This window comes from Sceloporus undulatus, chromosome 2 (genome assembly GCF_019175285.1).
Source record: "Sceloporus undulatus isolate JIND9_A2432 ecotype Alabama chromosome 2, SceUnd_v1.1, whole genome shotgun sequence".
Taxonomy (NCBI): domain Eukaryota; kingdom Metazoa; phylum Chordata; class Lepidosauria; order Squamata; family Phrynosomatidae; genus Sceloporus; species Sceloporus undulatus.
The window spans coordinates 217,472,443-217,490,458 of record NC_056523.1 but is presented as its reverse complement, the minus strand read 5'-3'; the positions used below and the strand labels follow the sequence as shown (position 1 = coordinate 217,490,458).

Sequence of the window (18,016 nt, the reverse complement as noted above, 5' to 3'; positions counted from 1 at the left end):
GATGTATTTGAATGACCCCTCTCTTTTAAGCAGGTCAGCCTTAACCTATCTCACAGGTGAGTGGTGAGGGTAAAATGAGTGAGGAGGAAGGGAAGACACTGTACAGCACACTATATTCCTTGGAAGTAAATAACTAAATAGCCCACTAGTAGTCTTCTTTTTTGTTTTAACTCTTTGATGTGTTACATATATGGGCTCAGAATTTGGAGGCTTGGGCCTAATCTGCACTGCAGAAATAATGCATCTTGACATCACTTTAACTGCCATGGTTCAATGCTATGGAGTGCTGAGATTTGTGGTTTTGTGAAATATTTAACCTTCTCTGTCAGAGGGTTCTGGTGTCACAACAAACTACAAATCCCAGGATTCCTTAGCATTGTGCCATTGCAGTTAAAGCGGTGTCAAACTGCATTATTTTTGCAGTGTAGATTAGACGTTCACCTCACAAGGTGATTGCCTCAGATGGTAGATTTGGAGTAAAGGATATCAAATTTTAGGGTTTTTTTTTTTTTAGTTCTTTATGGTCATGAGTCGAAATTTGCAGTGCCAGGCCCACTGGTATGATTTCCTGTCAACACTTCTAGGACAGCGTGTTCTTTTTTATTTATATTGCAGCAGATTTCTCCCTGGTTGGGATGAACAGTTCATCCTCTCACATCATTTGTGATGTTACACTGTTGTCTCCCAGATGCTCTCTTCACTTCTACAGTGTCTTATTTCTCTGTCATTTTGTTCTGTTTTACCCTCCTGACACAGAACAATTTGTTCTTGTATGCACTGCAGCCATTTCTCCCACTTTAAATTATTCTAATTATTCAGGGAAGCATATGGCATAGAACTGTGGCTGTCAAAAACTTTCCAGTTAGAGAACACTTTCTGCCCTGACATGTTTGTCATGGAACTCCTGAATGCCTCCCACATTGGACCGTAAGGTGCACATGAGTGTGATGGAGAATTTTGATGTTTGCTGAGTGTACACTCAATTTACAGAGATGAACTACCCCAGCCTTTGGAGCCTGTTACCCAAAGAACAGGTGGTGAGGGATCCCCACCAGCTTTCAATGATACTTCAAATGTTGGAGAAATTAGCTTTGGGCAATCTTTGGATTATGTGCACCAATATATACGAGTACCAACTGGGAGGACTTCAGGTTCTGGGTGCATTAAGAAGGTATTATTTAGAAAATTTGCAGGGTGCAGTCACACACACAAGATAGCAATCCAAACTAAAGTAAGCTCTGTATGCTCTGTATGGAAATATGGAAAGGGGATAATGGAGTTTTTAGGCATTGTACTGAGGTTATAACTACCTGTCCAATGAGAAGACTATGGAAAGCTGGAGTGGTTCAGACTGAGAGGTCTGAGGGTGACACAAAACATACACAGAGCGCAGGTATATATGCCAGCTGTGTAGGCAAAAGTTAGGATTTGAAACCATATTTATGCCTTGAATCTAGCCTTAGGTGATGGCCAGGTAACAAAGGCTGGATGACTCATTCCAACAATTGACATGTTAACTAGGTTCAGATAGGATTATGAGAAGATAGTGAAAGAGTTAGTGAGATGTCTTTAGAGCCAATGAGGCTTTAGAAGGTTAAAAGGTGACATGATAACAAAGACTAGATAACTTGTCCCAGCAATTAACAATGTCCATACTGGTTGATAATTTTAACTAAAGCAGTGATGGGATCAGGATATCTCTGAGATGGGTGGATGGAGAAGTTTGGCTGTCAGCACAACAGAGAGTAGGCAGAGAGAGATTGGCTTGCTGCTTTGAGTGCAAAGAGATCCTTTAGTCTCAGGTTTTGAGGGGAAATGCAGATTAGTTGGGGGAAGGAAGAAGCACTTTAGATTTGACAGTTTGGTTAATAATAATAATAATAATAATAATAATAATAATAATAATAATAATGGTTTATTTATATTTTCCCGCCTCTCCCGAATGGATCGAGGCGGGATTACAACCAGTTAAAAAATACATCAGAATAAAATACATTTAAAATACGTTTAAATACATCGATAAAATAGTACAGTTAATATAGAACTAGGTCCTTCAATGTACACATGTACTTCAATGTACACATGCCTCGGGGAAGCAATTCTTTTTTCCTGGGAACTTAACCTGTTCCTGAAAGACCATCGATCTCTCAAAACTTGCTATTTCCAAATATGAGATATCAAAACATGAGGACCCCAGAATACAGCATAGGGTATGCAAGGGTTTTTAACAGGCCACACTGTGTGCCAAGCATTCCCCCCCCCCCCCCCGCTCAATTATACACTGGCTTTCATGACACATAGTCCAAAAGCCGTTGCCATAGAACAGAGACTGGCATAATGTCTCAGATCTACTGTGGATGGATATAGCAATCCAGCACATTTGGAGAGTGCCAAGCTGTAGAAGACTGATCTAGAGAGAGACTGGAACAGAAGGTCACTAATAGCTTTGTGACTGAATGAAGTATGTCATTTGACTCTCTCCGGTTCAGATCCAAGACTCTGCACCAAGCCACATTGGCTTTTCTTTAATGAATGTATTAATGAATGTATCAATATGTAGCTACCATTCAGCAAGGAAGAGATCTCTACCCATTGTACAATAGGAATGGCCTCTGTAAGAAGCCCAGGCCTCTTATTACCCGGACATAACAGTGGTAAGGAGGCAATGGTTGTAAACAATTCTTTTCTTTTAAAAGAAATGGCAGGGCCGTGATGATCGTGAAGAGCCAGTTTTGTAATGCCACTAAGTTAGTGATTGGAACATAAGTCTCTGCTTATGCTGTTGTTGCTCAGTTCCTAGACTACTGGAGGACCTGTACTGAGCAAAACTATACAGGACCTCAATAAAATATTTGCTGCTTTCTCCTTGCTTTCTGTTCCAGTGGGAACCATATCTTCCAAGGTCTTGCTGCTGGGATAGCTGTGAATGAAAATGGACGAGGTCAAATAACAGGTAAGGAAAGAAATTTTACAAGTAATGGGTAACGGTCTGATGATATGTCAGTTTGGGGAACTGAATTTTAACCCATTTTCATGTTGTTTTACTAGTTTTTATCCCACACCCTCTAAAATAACAGTAAAATGTTTTTATATGCCAGTTTTTTGCTGAACACTCAGAAGGTTTCTTCACATTTTACATAGCATGATGTGAAGACCTCTGCTTATCCCACTGTTATAGTGTGGAATTTACTACCACCCTTGAACCCCTGCTGTCACCATGGACATTGGAGTTAACCACTCAAATAGCACTTTTGTAACATTCCTAGAAGCATATTTGTATATTATATGAAACAGGAGTGCAACATACATATTTCTAACTGAGGGGCTGTACAGACTGCCCCTAAGGGGCGGCCTGCAGCTGCCCCTTTTAGCACTAGATCAGATCTCACCTTTCCACAGAGCCCAATCTCACCTTTCCACGGAGCAAAAAGTAGCTGCAAAAAGCAGCTCCATTCTGAACCACAGAAAGGGCGCCATAGCTGCTGGCGCCATGGCTGTTCGGTGCTCCTTTGGTGCTGCTGCGTCATCAAGACACAGCACCAGAGGAGCAGCGTGATGCTGTCTACTGTGTGGTGTGGCATGTTGTGTCACGCCAGCCTGGGGTGGAGTCAGGGTGTGTGTCGTGTGGACACCACACCCCAACTCCACCCCCAGGCCAGCCTTAATGGCCGAGCTGTACACCCCTTGAGACTAACTAATTCCTATCTCTGGCTGACTGACAAGTACATTACCCTTTTAAAAATCCCACTCAGACACCCACCCAATTGCCAGTCACATCCAGCATCCCATGCTCTCACCCTCTTCACAACAGACTATTTACCTATTTTGATAATAAAATACATAACCATGCATAACAATACATTACATTATTTCCTATAATATAAATACAACAACATTTCTACAAAAGTCTAGAACATGACACATGACTGCTACGGTCTTTTACAACAACCTTGTAAGGTGGTTCAGCATTTTGTCTTACAGATGGCAGACTCTGGTTGGGTGCTTATCCAAAACACCTTCTGAACTCATGGCTGAAATGCTGTTTAATTCACCAGCTTCCTGGCAGCACTTTCCTGTCACTGCAGCTCCTATTATGACATCTAGCTATAATAGACAGAACCTTCTCTTCTCGGTTAATTCTCACCCGCCATTACACACAAACATTTTGCTAGTGGCATGTTTTTAAATGGTGGCAGAAGCTTGGCCTCAGAAGCCAATTCCACAACAATTGCACTAATGGAAATGAATGGGAGCATCAAGCTATAACAATCTATATTTCCGCAGCTTCGCAATTGGGATATAACACTGGAACAAAAACGAAAGAGGAGTGCACTTATGTTCCACATATCAAAAACGATCTCGTCGCTGTATTGTTCATGTACTGTTAATGTAAATTCTCACACATGCATTCTTTTTCCTGTTATATCTTGACTGCACATGTCTGAAAAAAGTTTCGATCTCAAACAGAACTAAACAAAATTTCAATGTTTAAGAACATAATTTAAATCCAATTTATATCAAAATGTGTTCTAAATCTATGATGAGAAATAAAACAGAAATTGATTCTGAGAACAGTCCTACAAGTGGTAAGGAAGTGCATATATATACCAAACAGGAATCTGGGAAATGGATGTGTGCAAGAGTATGAATACATCATTATTTGCTTTTGTGACTCTGCAATAGTGCGAATGAGGCAATATTGTCAGAACATTCACGGAGTTTACATGTTAAAAGAAGTTACGAGATGATAACAGGTTCTGGCCGGGAGAAGTACTGGATGAGCGCGATGTCATGTGAAAATCTTACCATGATTGCAATATAATGATGACAGCATTCCGTTTTTCTTCTGTTTCATAACCCTGTGTGATAATCTCCAGAGAAGTGGCTATAGCTGTATTGATACAGAAATTGGTGTGATTGTAATTGGAATTTCAGTTTTGTGTGCCCCTGACAGCTTAATCCTTAAAGCTTCTTGAACTGTTTCACTGAAATCCTTCCACTAACCTTCCTTACTCTGCTTTAGAAAATGTCATCCGAGAGAACCAGTGGGGCGGTGCTGACATTCGTCGTGGGGGTGACCCAGTCCTCAGGAGTAATCTGATTTGTTGTGGCTATTCGGATGGAGTGGTTGTTGGAGAGCGTGGCAAAGGACTCATTGAAGGAAATACAATTTATGGTAAACTTCTGGTGACATCATGGATTTCTCCCCCTCTGGGTCTTAATGTGGTTTGTTGCCTGTAGCTTCTACAGTGCAGTTTCTGCCTGGATGACTCTAGAATCCCCATTCAAAATGAACAAGTCCTTTTTCTTGATGCCATGTAGTCTATAGCAGTGTTCTGAATAATTTTAATAGTTCCTCATTTTGGTGGATGTGGGAAGCTGTCACATTACTAAAAATGACAAAGGACTTGAGATCCTTTATCAGTTTCAAGTCTGCAAATAAAGACTCAAGATAAGGAGCCCTGGTGGCACAGTGGTTAAATGCCTGTACAGTGACATAACCTCTCATGACTTGCTGCAGAGTGGGTGGGGAGAAGGGAGGCAACCTGTTGGTTTAGCTGCTGCTCTTGCAGTATTTGTACACAAATGTCTGATCTGGAGCAAGTTGTTGCCTATCAAGTGTCTCTTCCTATCTCCTTCTTTGAGGAGCATACACAAGAGTGTGTGTATCCAGTGTCAAATTATTTGTCCCCAGCAAGCATTGGACCTAGAATATCTGTCTTAGATAATAACTTGTTGGAATAATCATGGTATCCTCGTGGCTTTATCTTCTAGTAGATGAAGTGGCCCAATCACCTTAAAGGCACCAGATCCTATTTGATCTTGGAAAATAAACATGGTCAGCCCTGGATAGTACTTGGATGGGAGACCAATGAATGCCAACTTGTAGGCCATATCTCAGAGGAAGGTACTGCTAAAACCCACTTCTGAGTGTTCCTTGCCTAAGAAAAACCTAAGGTAGCTTGGAGGTCTTGCCTAGGATATCCTGGAGGTCTCTCATTCATGGGGTTGCGGTGTCAGAATCCACCTTCAGGCAGTCATTCAGGGTGTATTCTGCCATGAGGTTTGTAGAGATAGATAGATAGATAGATAGATAGATAGATAGACCTTGTAGAGATAGATTGATGGATAGATAGATAAACTGCAGAATGGGGACCAGTGAATAGGCTCTCACACACAAATAGGGTTAGAGATAGATAAGCATATATAGAGAGGGAGTAGAGATATAGATAGATAGGCATTTTTGGGAAGGAGAACTGCCACCATGGGGAATGGGCCGGATGGTCACATATCGCAGACAGGCAGTTTTATGAGGGCTGGATGGGTAACAGATACTATAGATGCATACATTCTTAGATCTCTCCTAGTCAAAGGAACTAGGAACCAAATGGCTACTCCCCCCCTTCTTCCCCCCTTCAGCACAAAGGGAGGAATTCTACATCAAAGCTGATCAGAAGAAAGTGCCTTTGGAGAAAGTCTGGGGGATTTTAAAGTGCTGTCTCTATCTGGAGTTCTCCAGATTCAGCAAAGACGTGATCCAGTGTATTTCTACTTTCCTTATAATAAATTTTTGTTCTTACAATAGTTGTTGTTAAGGTCTGATTAGAATATGCAATTCTCACATGCTGTACGTTGAAGTCAACTTGATGACAGTTAACAACAACAAAGTAAGTGTGCAGCTGTGACTGAGATGAGGAAAATAGCACATGTATATGAATGTCTCATAGATAATGTAATCATATGAAGAGTAATCAGCTTGTATGGTTTTCTTCTTTGGCCATAGGTAACAAGGGCTGTGGTGTCTGGGTAATGTCCTCCAGCCTCCCTCACATCACAAACAACCAAATTGGGCATAACAGCATCTATGGGATTGCAGTGTTTTGTCGCAAGGATGATGCCAATGACTACCTTGCTAACCAAGGGGGCAATGAGAATTTCAATGATGAGGGAGAAGCTGCCAACTGGGAGAATGACCTTGAAAGTGAGGATGAACGCTTGACTTCCCGGCGGCCCATCAGTGTGGCTCTTGTGGAGTCGAACAACATCAACCACAATGGGGGTGAGTGTGCAAAACTATGTAGTCTGTCTTGTCTGCAGAAAGGGCCAAGGTGGCTGCAAAGAATCTGGAAAAATCCGTGTGTGGAGTTTCTATAGAGGGATCTTTCACACTACACAATTACTGTTGGCCCTTCATACCTATGGATTTTTTATCCATGGATTCAGCCATCCACGGCTTGAAAATATTTAAAAAATATATAAATATAAAAAATATAAATTCCAATAAGCAAACATTGATTTTGACATTTTACTGTGACATATTATATACTATGTATATAATGGGACTTGAGCATCCATGGGTATCTAAGTGCCACTGTAGAGCACTATGATTCCATTTAAACCACCATGGCTCCATCCTGAATCTTGGGATTTGCAATTTAGAGAGCTCTAGTGCCTCCCTAAACTACAAAACCCAGGAGTCCATAAAATATTGACATGTAAGTTAAAGTGGGACCATAGCAGTTAAGTGGTTCTCAAGGTTTGCTCCTCCTCATGCTTTGGATTTCAACTCCCAGAACTCCTGAGCATTTGGCATACTGGCTGGGATGTCTGGGAAATGAAGTCCAAAGCAAATGGAAGTGCAAGGGTTATGAAAAGCACTGGTGCAGTGTGAGCTGGCCCCTGGATGCTGTTGCTAGGAAGTCTCTAATTAGGGGAATTTCTTAATTTACCTTCAATTGCCGAGAGGGAGGCCATCGCGAGATGTTGTCCCTTACTGTATACCAGAGGGCTAAACAATCCCTTTAAGAGATGACGTGTAGACAAACTGCTCCAATTAAGGTCCAGATATTTATTAAAAAGGGAAACAAACACACACAGCAAAGGACACAAACACACACACACATACACAATCGATGCTCAATGAAAGCAGAGGAGGAAAATTCGGGAGAGAGTTGAGAGGCAAAACCACAGGAGATCCTTACTCTTGAAGGCTTATCCGGGAGTACAATGCAGATGTGGAAGATGGAAGAGACACGGCCGCTGGAACGTTGGGAAAATGGTGAAGGGAACTAAAATCAGAGTCCAATCTGGCGTGAACTGGGCTGTATTCTGGTAATAGCACACCTGAGTGGACAAATATAAAGTTTTTTACAGGTGAAATCTAGTCTCTAGCGATGAGCTTAATGGTTTGGCCAGAGCCGGGACAAGGGTGTAAGGACCTGGGCTTTATTAAGCCAAAGTGAAGAATAGCCTAGTCAGTGCTGTTGGGTCTTGACACAATTGGGGAAGACAGATATATGGGAGGCTGAAAATAAACAGTCAGATTATGTTGGTTTTGGAGGTGATGGCTTTCCCATTAGCAACTCCCAAACTTCCTGTGGGGATTTTCCAGTGTATTATCTCTAGGGCTCCTGCCCCCTCTTTTGCAAGCTATCTACCCAACCTTCTCTCATCAGAGAAATGGCAGTTCCCCTAGGAGATCAGTTTGAGGTCAGCATGAGGTCCACACACCCTCCAAAATTTAATAAATCTATATAACACTGTAATGCAGAGAGATGCCTTAATTCCTGTAAGAATTGTGAGTTACTCCACTCACTTGATGCCTGTATGGATGGATGAATATGCATGTGCACATACATTCTCAATATCTAATGCAGGATCAATTAATTTTGACAAATGCAAGACCTGTTTTCTGCCACAGAAGCCCTCTAGGCGAGGCTGCATTTCCTTCTTGTGTGTCTTCAAGTCATTTCTGACTTACGGCAGCCCTAAGGTGACCCTGTTACAGGGTTTTCTTTTTGTTCAGAAGAAGTTTGCCTTTCCCTGAGGATGAGAGGATGTGACTTAGACTATAGAAAAGTGTGGTTTTGAAAAATATGTTTTTTAAATGTTACAGCATGCAGGGGTCCCTGCAACCAGTTTAAAAAGGAATTACTGGAAGCTTTCCAGAGAAGCAGATCACATTTATTTATTTATTTAGCCAAGGAAGGGGCAGTCTGGAAACATGAAGAAAGGCTTGGGGGCTGAATGTGGCCCTAGTGCCACATTTCAGGCTCCCCAATGAGGCTTTATTTACTGCCTCTTGTACCAGTTTCAGGTCCAAGCTGGATACTGAAAATCTAAGAAAACTGTAATCATATTGACTATATTTAGAAACGGGGAAGATGCCATTGGAAGATGTTGATGTCCTCACCATGTCTTCCACCTGAGATAAAGTTGGCAATGAGGTTTGCTATGGAGGACAGCAGCCTAGCAGTCGCAAGTTGTGCTTGGAAAGCAAAGCACACTGCTTGGCAGTAACCGATGAGAAACTGCTTGCGGTGGGGAATAATGTGCCTGTGAGGTTTCTGGAATCTGCCATGATTGACAGCAAAGGCAGGCCAGCCAAATTTAATCTCTGGGGCAGATGCCACAGCCAGATCCCAGGGAGCATCCAAGAGCACTCAGCAGTGGCAGGTGATGAAACAAGCTTGGGATGGCTGTGGTCATGGTTCTGTACTGTGGTATCCGTGCCATGCTCACCTGCTGCTCCCATGTAACAGTGCTATTTGGTACCCATCTGCCATCTCTTGTAGCTCTCAGTTAATGCTGAGCAACAATTGTTGCCTGAGTGTGCTCATATTGAAGCCAATTGGTATATTTGGGCCATGGTTACTAACAGTATCCTACTTGCAGAGCTTTGAAATGTTACCTTGTTTTTAAACTACAGCTCCCAGAATCCCCCATGGCCAAATTGGCTGGAGGATTCCTTGGAGCTGTAATTAAAAAAAAAAACATTTTGCAAATCTCCACATATCTGCATAGATAAGTTTATCAGGGATGAACTTGTGTGTGTTGAGTGCCTCTCATGCTATTCTTAGCAAGATTTGTTCAGAGAAGGTTGCCATTGACTTCCCCTGAGGCTGAAAGCATGTGACTTGCCCATGGTCATCCCGTGGGTTTTACGGCTTTGGTGGGAATTGGTCTGCAGAGTCAAATCACTATGCCACCCTGACTCTCATCAGGGACAATAGCCTATTTTTAATGCAGGTGCTAATTGTTGAGCATCATAATTATGGAGCATCTTTTGACTTTCCTGTCGTATACAGAGTTGCTGTAGTTATATTTCTGGATTATTGTCTTGCCCTAATTTTTGCTGATACAGTGTACTGATTCCAGTACATTTTCCATTTTTTTTCATAGCTGCTGGTTTGTATGTCAAGAGCAGTGAGGCCCTGAACATAATTGGAAATGCCATCCATGCAAACTACGACTGTGGCGTGGCTGTGTTTCAGAGCTCTCAGCTCACACGGATAGCAAACAACAGCATCTCTTGCAACAGCCTCGGTGGTGTCCTTGTCGAACCAGAGTGCAGGGTGGAACTCCGTGGCAATGGCATTTATGACAACAGCAGCCATGGAGTCACCTCCAAGGGTGATGGGGTCATCACAGAGAATGACATCCTGGGAAACCAGGGGTGTGGCCTCAAGTTGTGCCAATCAGCTGACATGAAGGTATGTGCTGGAAGGAACAAACATGTTTCTTGTGATTTAGCATTTACATTTCTATACACTTTAATAGTGAACTCAGCACTCTCTAAGCGGTTTACAATATGTAAGCCAATTGCCCACAACAAACTGGGTACTCATCCCTTCCTCCAAATTGATTGCATACATGTAATTAATTCTCCCTGCTGCTTATGAGATTAGCTTGACTGGTGCAAAATCACCCATTGATATCTCATGACAGGTTGGGGATTTTATGTTTCTAATGCAAGGTTTCTCAGCTAGGGTTCCACGATAAATTGTTTCGGTTTCTGTGAGAGGTCATGATTGAAAAAAAATATGAGAACAAGTGTAGCATAGTGGTTTGAGTGTTGGACTACAACTCTGGAAACCAGGGTTTGATTCCCAGCTTGGCCATGAAATCCACTGGGTGACGGTGGGCATGTCGCATGCTCTTAGCCTTAGGGGAAGGCAATGCAAATCTCTGAACAAATCTTGCCAAGAAAACCCCATGATAGCTCTGCCTTAGGTAGCTTTGCTTTTTACCAAAAGCAGTTTTGATAAGCACACAATAAAAACAACATAACCTTTTTATGCAGGGGTTTCCTGAGATCTGAACAATATTTCAAAGGCTCCTTCATGGCAAACAGGTTGAGAAAGGCTGCACTGATTCAATACTTTGTCCTCTAATTCTACCCTGGCTTTTTATCTGTTTGCATATTATCTATGTTTGTAGTTAAAGCCTTCATCCAAACGTGTCATTGATGAGAAGCCTCCTTGTTGTTATTGCAGCTGCTGCTTCTTTTTCCGATTTGCATTCTGTCAGGGATCCATTACCTACCCCAAGAGAAATCCTAGAGCAAGTCAGCAGTCCTCAACGTCCCCAGGAGCTCTGCTTATTGTAGGGAGAAAGTCAATGTTTATTTTTGCTGCCATTATGATCCCAGTGCACAACCAGCCACAAACCAGACAAAGGGATTAAGCAGTTTTGATAGGAATACAGAGGTTGGAAGTGTTACTTTTGGATACTACAACATCCAAATTGCTGCAGCCAGCACAACTGGTGGCCATGCCGACTGATGAATCCTGAGAGCTGTCATCCTAAAAAGTAACTTTTCCAGCCTTCAGCATTTCAGTTATTGATTTATGCCTTATGGACCTTCATTCATGCTGCTGTTTTTGAGTTTGGATGTGTATTTTTAAAATTTCAACAACAAAATATTTAATAGATTTATCATACAGTTAGACCTCTCTATATACATATTCTTTATCCACAGATCCAAATTTCTATAGGCTTGCAAATATTTAAAAAAGTATGAATTCCAAATAGCAAACTTTGATGTTGCCATTTTATATAAGGGTCACCATTAACTATGCTATTGTATTTAGTGGGACTTTAAAAATTCATGGATTTTGATATCCACGGCGGGTTCCTGGTACCAAGCCTCTGGATTCCAAGGACCCACTGTATTGTTTATTATACACACAAGAGGGATGTATTCTGAATCTCTTTGTTTTCTTATTGTTCTCCAGTAAATATTTTCACATTTTTCAGGCACTCTTTCTACACTTGCCAGTTTGGTATTGCCACATAGTTGTTGTAGAGGTTGGACACAAGAATCTGCTTTACACTCACAGCAGCTACTTACCATGCCTGGAGCTCCTATTTAGAGTTCCAGGCATGAAGCTGCAGGCTACGCAGTGACGTTCAAGCCTGTTTAGGGGTGAGGATGAGATAAAGGAAACATTTGCTTTCTTCTGCTAAGCTTTACAGTGGTAGAGGGCTGCTACCAGCCTCAAACATGAACATTTTGCATTTTATGTGAGGGTGCGGCTGACCGGCACACGAAGGGGAATGGAATAGATATCCTTTCCTCCGCAGCCTCAGATACTTACTATCAGCTATCAGAGACATGAGTGAGGAACCCCCTCTGCCCCTCTCATTTCAGTTTTCATAGCTCAACATTTTGTGTTTCAACTGCTCTCAACAACATTAGCTGGCACTTACACAGTTGTAGTCTTATTTCTGCTTCCTCTAGATTAGTCTTCTCCAATCTGCTGCTATCTAGTTATGCTGGACTGAAATTCATGGCTGAGGATGATATGAGTTGTAGTCCCACTGCCATGTTAACAAAGGCTGCTTTTCTCTGTTTTGTCTTAATTAGGTATGTATGTTGTGTATGCCTAAAAGAATGGTTGTCAAACATTGGTCCTCCAAGTGTTTGGACTGCAACTCCTGGAAGTCCCAGCCAGCATGGCTGATGGTTAGTAACTCTGAGAGTTGAAGTCCGAAAGATCCAAAGAACCAGAGGTTGAGAACCACTAGTCTAGAGGTTCACAGCCCCCTGAGATAATTGGATAATTAGTTTTAAAATGTTGTTTTCTTTTTCATTTACATTCTCCTGCATACCTATAGTCAGCCCTCCATATCCACAGATTTTTTTATCCACAGATTCAACCAACTACAGCTTGAAAATATTTCCAACAAATTCCAAAAAGCAAACTTTGATTTTGCTATATTTTATACACCATTTTACGACACCATTGTACATAATGTGACTTCAGCATTCATGGATTTGGTATGCACAGGATGTTCTGGAACCAAACCCCAGTGGATACTAAGGGCCCACTGTATGTCAGAGTCATTCATTTACTGTATGCTGGGATGGCCACTGTGGGTACTTGACTACTAGACTGATGGATGCTTGATTGCTTGACCCTTTGCTCTTCCTTTCCAGGTCACCAAGAACAGAATCCACTCCTTTCGAAGTTATGGGATTGAGATGCTTGACCAAACCAAGGCCTTGGTGCAAGACAATTTGATTTTTCAAGGGAAATCCAAAAAGACCATCTTACAGCAGGTGTCCAGCACTGAAGGCTGTGTCCTTCAGAACAACAAGCTCCTTGCATTCAAGAAAAGGTAAGCCTATTGGCTCCTTGGTGCCATCAGTGAATGGAAAGTTGGAGGTACATCCATCTGAGGGACACGCTCTACATATTCTTTAGTATTAATATATATAGGATTAATGTTCAGTGGTTAAATTTAATCAGAAACAGAAGAGGTGCATAGAGAATAGAGAATGAAAGTAAAATTCAGTATATAAATGAGCCAGACCTAGGAATGGGGTTGAAATTGGTTGGTTGGATGGTTGGTTGGTTGATATGGGAGCTTGAAGTTGAAGCTGAGTTGAAGCAGAGCTAGAATAAAAACTGAGATTAGAGTAGAAATGGAGAAGGCAGAACAGAGACACAAGTAGTGCAAAAAGAAGGAATTAACAAACCATTTTTGAAATATTTAGGGACATAATTGTGAAAACTAACAAAAGAAAAAATGGTTATTTCTTTTGATTAGCATCTCTTTTGTCATATAGTGGTGTATCTTTTTGTTTTTTCTTTATTTGTGTATGTCGGCATTGCCAGTAAACTTATAAAATTATTTGTAAAAATGGATAGTGTTTTTCATTACAACCTTGATCAAATGAATGTAGGGGCCAATGCCACTAGGTATTTGCTATCAGCTTGACCACAGGTAGATTACAGAGGAGGTACAGAGGCATGTGGACCTTGCTTCTTTTTTGCTGCTGCTGCTGTTGTTTTTAGCTCCTTACAGAAGGAACCTAAGGAGACAGCAACCTTATTAAAAAACAGACAGTTGTTAGTTCTTAGGACTGGCAGTCAATGACATTTTCAGGATTCAATACAGCTTCCTGAGCTGTATACAGTAGGCCCTTGGTATCCACTGGGGTTTGGTTCTAGGACAACTGTGGATACAAAAATCTGTGGGTGCCCCATTAAATACAAAAGGCATAGTAAAATGGTATCCCTTATTTTGAATCCGTGGATATGGAAGACCGACTGTATACCAGAAGGCTGGCAGTCTTCTTCTGGTCCTGTAAGAAAGTCAAATGGAAGAAGCTCATTCCTCTCTTGCAGAGGCTGATTCAGATTTTGCAAAGTACTTCCTATTCACTTGGTTCTGCAGACTTCTGGTTTGCCAAGGTAATGTGAGAGAGTCAGTGTCATTCAGAGGAAAGAAGTTCAGGTTGGAACTTGAAAGGTCCAGGTTCCCCACTCATCTGTCCAACTCACTAAGCAACCTCTCAGCCTTACAGCTCTGTTGTGAGGATAAAATGGAGAAGAGGGGAGCCATGTACACTGTGTGGAATTCATTAGAGATGAAATGGAAAGACTAAATCGTCAGTAAATCTGCTCAACTGGTAGCTATATAATGACTGCAGATATTTCTGGTAATTTATTTCTGATTCTATGTTTCCTGGATCATCTTAAGAAGCTGGAGCTTCAGTGAATGTATAAATATTTTTTTCTTCCAGGTCTGATGTTGCCTGGACCCTGGAGAACCCTCCAGCAAGACCTCACATTGAAGGGTCTTCCCGTGGCATGTCGACTTCTGGAAACAGTCAGAAAGGCTCAAACATGACAGCTAGGATAGCTGCCAGAGTGGATGGGGGTTGCCATAACAATGGTAGCATCTTTTGCACAATTCTGTGATACTTGCGCATTTCACACGGCCTCTTTTCTAACTCAAGAGACATATATAGTAACTTTCTTACCCCTCTTGGAGAAAAGGGGATGTTTTTTATTTGATTTCCTAGTACAATGGTTCCCATCTTTGGAGAGCTGATGGGCATATTTGGAATCTCAAGATAAAGTGGCAGCCATGCATATTCTTGTCTATTCCCAAAATAGCTTTCATGAGTGGAGTAGTCCAAACACTCCTATTTCCAGGCAACAAACCAAGGAGGCTAAAAGAAAAAGTAACTTGCCCAAGAACTTAACAACAAGGAAGAGGTGGTCCTAAAATACAAAATATCTCTTTTGAACCCACAGCTTTCTGTTCCAGCACCTGTTTCAGAGGAGGTGCCTTGGCCAAGAAGCTAAGTGCAAGGCAGAGGTGGAATCTGAGTCCCAAATGCCAAACTACCTATTTTTCTCCACAAAACACACCAGAATAGCAGTTAAACAGAATGCAAAACTACTGATACTTAGAGATCTCATGCAACATCCAGAGAAAACACAGAGCAGACAAACACACCAGCTTTGCTACCCATGCTATGTTCCACATCATCCTTGCCTCTTTGGCCCCTTCCATCTTGCTCAACTGTCGCTTATCTCTGGAGTCATATTAATATGAAGGGAGGTGGTGCCTTTGTGACCCCAACAGCCATTTGGCCAGTCTTTATTCTGATTACAGACCTCCCTTTGCTCTTTCCTTTAGTTGTCTTGGTTGCTCAGAATTTGTTGTTCATTGAGGGAGGTGATTGATGTAATGGCTCCTGATGTTACAGTGGATTTTGTTTCCACTCAGCCTTGCCAAACCTACTTTCCCCATATGCACTTTAAAGTGGAAACAGTTGCTCCTATGGTGTTGGCGGCAGGGAGGCTCTCCTACATAAAAGGTTGAAATCTCCTCAAACACAACCTTGCCTTTCCTTCTCAATTTTCCTTTTGTTGTCATCAGATGCTAAGCACCTGAAGAGATAGATGGTGAACAAAAAGAGGTAAGTGGTATGATCAGAGAGGATTTTTGTCCCTTCTGATGAGTCATTACCGGTGACATACTTAGTATGCATTCCATCTTTAAACTTTTTACTGACTTGCTTAAAACCCCAGTTGATTCAAGTGCCATAGTAATGTTAGGTGTCCTTATGTATTACTGGTCTCCTTAGTAGAAACTCTGATATTGCTGAGATTAATCTTCCTTCTAGATGTGTTTTTCCCCCCCTCTTATAAACTAAGAATGCAGGCCAGTTTCTAGTAATAGATTGCCTGAGTCATGGCAAAAGACTTTAAAGTAGACACAAGCCAGAGTTCAGTCATAAATCACAATGTCTTGATTCTTCAGGAAAGCAGACTGATACACCTGGGATTCTTCAAGCTGTGAATTGTCACAGAAGAATATAGCGTATCTTGTACAGTGCAAACAGGTTTCTTGCCAGAATACTCTGAAACTGTTAGTGACAAGTGGTGTCAAAGCATGGCAATGTTGGCTTTTAAAATAATTTACAAGAGCCAAGAAAATGGAACTCCTGTAGAGATAGTTAATAGTTTCAGACAGGCTGATCGGAATCTGACATGGTTTTATGGAGTCAGAAAGTAGTCAGCTTGTTTGCCTTGCATTTGAAATCATCTAAACATCCATTTTTTGAGACATTTTAGTAGCAACAGTATTTTTTAAAAATAATATCTGGATCTATATACAGTGCACCCACGTCATATGCAGGCATATCCAGCCTACATAGAAGTTGTTCGCAGGGGGGTTGGTGGTGCATGGGCTTGTGGCACACGCACCACGATGCACCGCAGGCTCATGCCCAATTATTTTCACTGGAACATGAGTGTACACACTTTCTGGGGGGGGGGGGGGGGGCGTCCAGAACATATCCCCTACATAAGGGAAGGGTCCACTGTAATGGGTTGGTTGTCTCATTTAAACAAGAATCAATCATGTCAACAAGATAGCTGTTGGTACTTTGGCTGCAGGTGTAAATGGAAAAAACCAGAAAGTTGTGACTTGAAAAATTGTTTTATCTTTTGTGGCCTTTAATGAAACTCTGGGTAGAAGTTGGGTAGAAATATCCACCGAGTCAGAGTAGGGCTAGGGTTAGTGCTTCAGCATTTTTAATAAAAAGAAGAACATTTGGCCCTCCAGCCGGTTTGAACTACAACTCCAAAAATTCATTACTATTGGCCATGATGAGTGAGGCTGTGAAAAGCACAAATTTTGCTGAGCAACAGTGCAGGAGGCTGTGGTTCAGGTGTTCTGGAATTTGATGGTTATAAAAAGATACACATTCAGGGAAGAGACTCATGCATGATTAGGTGCAGAAGGTGGAATTTGCCTCCAGCTCAGTCTCTTTTCACAACATGTTCCCTGATCTCTATCCAAGACCATCAATATACTGTGCTGTGTGTGTGGTGGTGTGTATATATATATATATATATATAGTCCATGTATAAGTTTGGAAATTTTAGTCAGCTTGAAGCCGCCCCTGAGAAAGCCCAGCATTGAGGCTGCGGCCTTTTTACTGGCCCAAAAAGAAGCAGTCAAAATCCCCCTTCTTTTTGTGCTGGCTTCTGCTCCGCTGTGGATGGAAACTGGCTTTCAGATCTCTGGCAGCATTTCGCCAACTGTAGCTGCAAAACGACGCACTGCCAGAGCGCCTGGAAGCCGGCCCACATATGGGCAGCCACGGCAGCTATGAAGTCAGCTTCCAGGTGGTTTTAGAGCATGCTGCGTCAAAATGCTTTGCTGAAGCTGCCACGGATGGCATGTGCAAAATGGCGGTCTGTTTTTGCCCTTGATGCGCCAATGCCTGCATCCCTTCCCCAGCAAATGTTGGGAAATGTGTCAGTTCAAAATTTCAGTGAAAACTTTTTGTACTACAAAAAACCACTGAGTCCTCTGGAATCCTGTTGGTGTGCTGTGATCACAAAGGTGGCTGGCATGAGATAAGGCACTGGAGAAACAGGCTGCCTGAATCAGATTTTCCCGGTGTTTCCTCACCATCCTG

General features: G+C 41.9%; 1 protein-coding gene across 2 annotated transcripts in view; it reads left to right on the top strand.

Moving 5' to 3' along the window:
* The window catches only part of FBXO10 (F-box protein 10), a 31,816-nt gene extending 14,393 nt beyond the window's left edge, over positions 1-17,423 (top strand). For both annotated transcript variants that reach the window (XM_042455154.1, XM_042455155.1), the window contains exons 4-9: positions 2,883-2,953; positions 5,024-5,176; positions 6,785-7,060; positions 10,183-10,493; positions 13,223-13,404; positions 14,816-17,423. In XM_042455154.1, coding sequence (XP_042311088.1) covers positions 2,883-2,953; positions 5,024-5,176; positions 6,785-7,060; positions 10,183-10,493; positions 13,223-13,404; positions 14,816-14,993 — 1,171 coding nt within the window. In that variant the 3' untranslated portion in view covers positions 14,994-17,423. The remainder of the gene's footprint in view (positions 1-2,882; positions 2,954-5,023; positions 5,177-6,784; positions 7,061-10,182; positions 10,494-13,222; positions 13,405-14,815) is intronic.
* Positions 17,424-18,016: the final 593 nt, after the last annotated feature.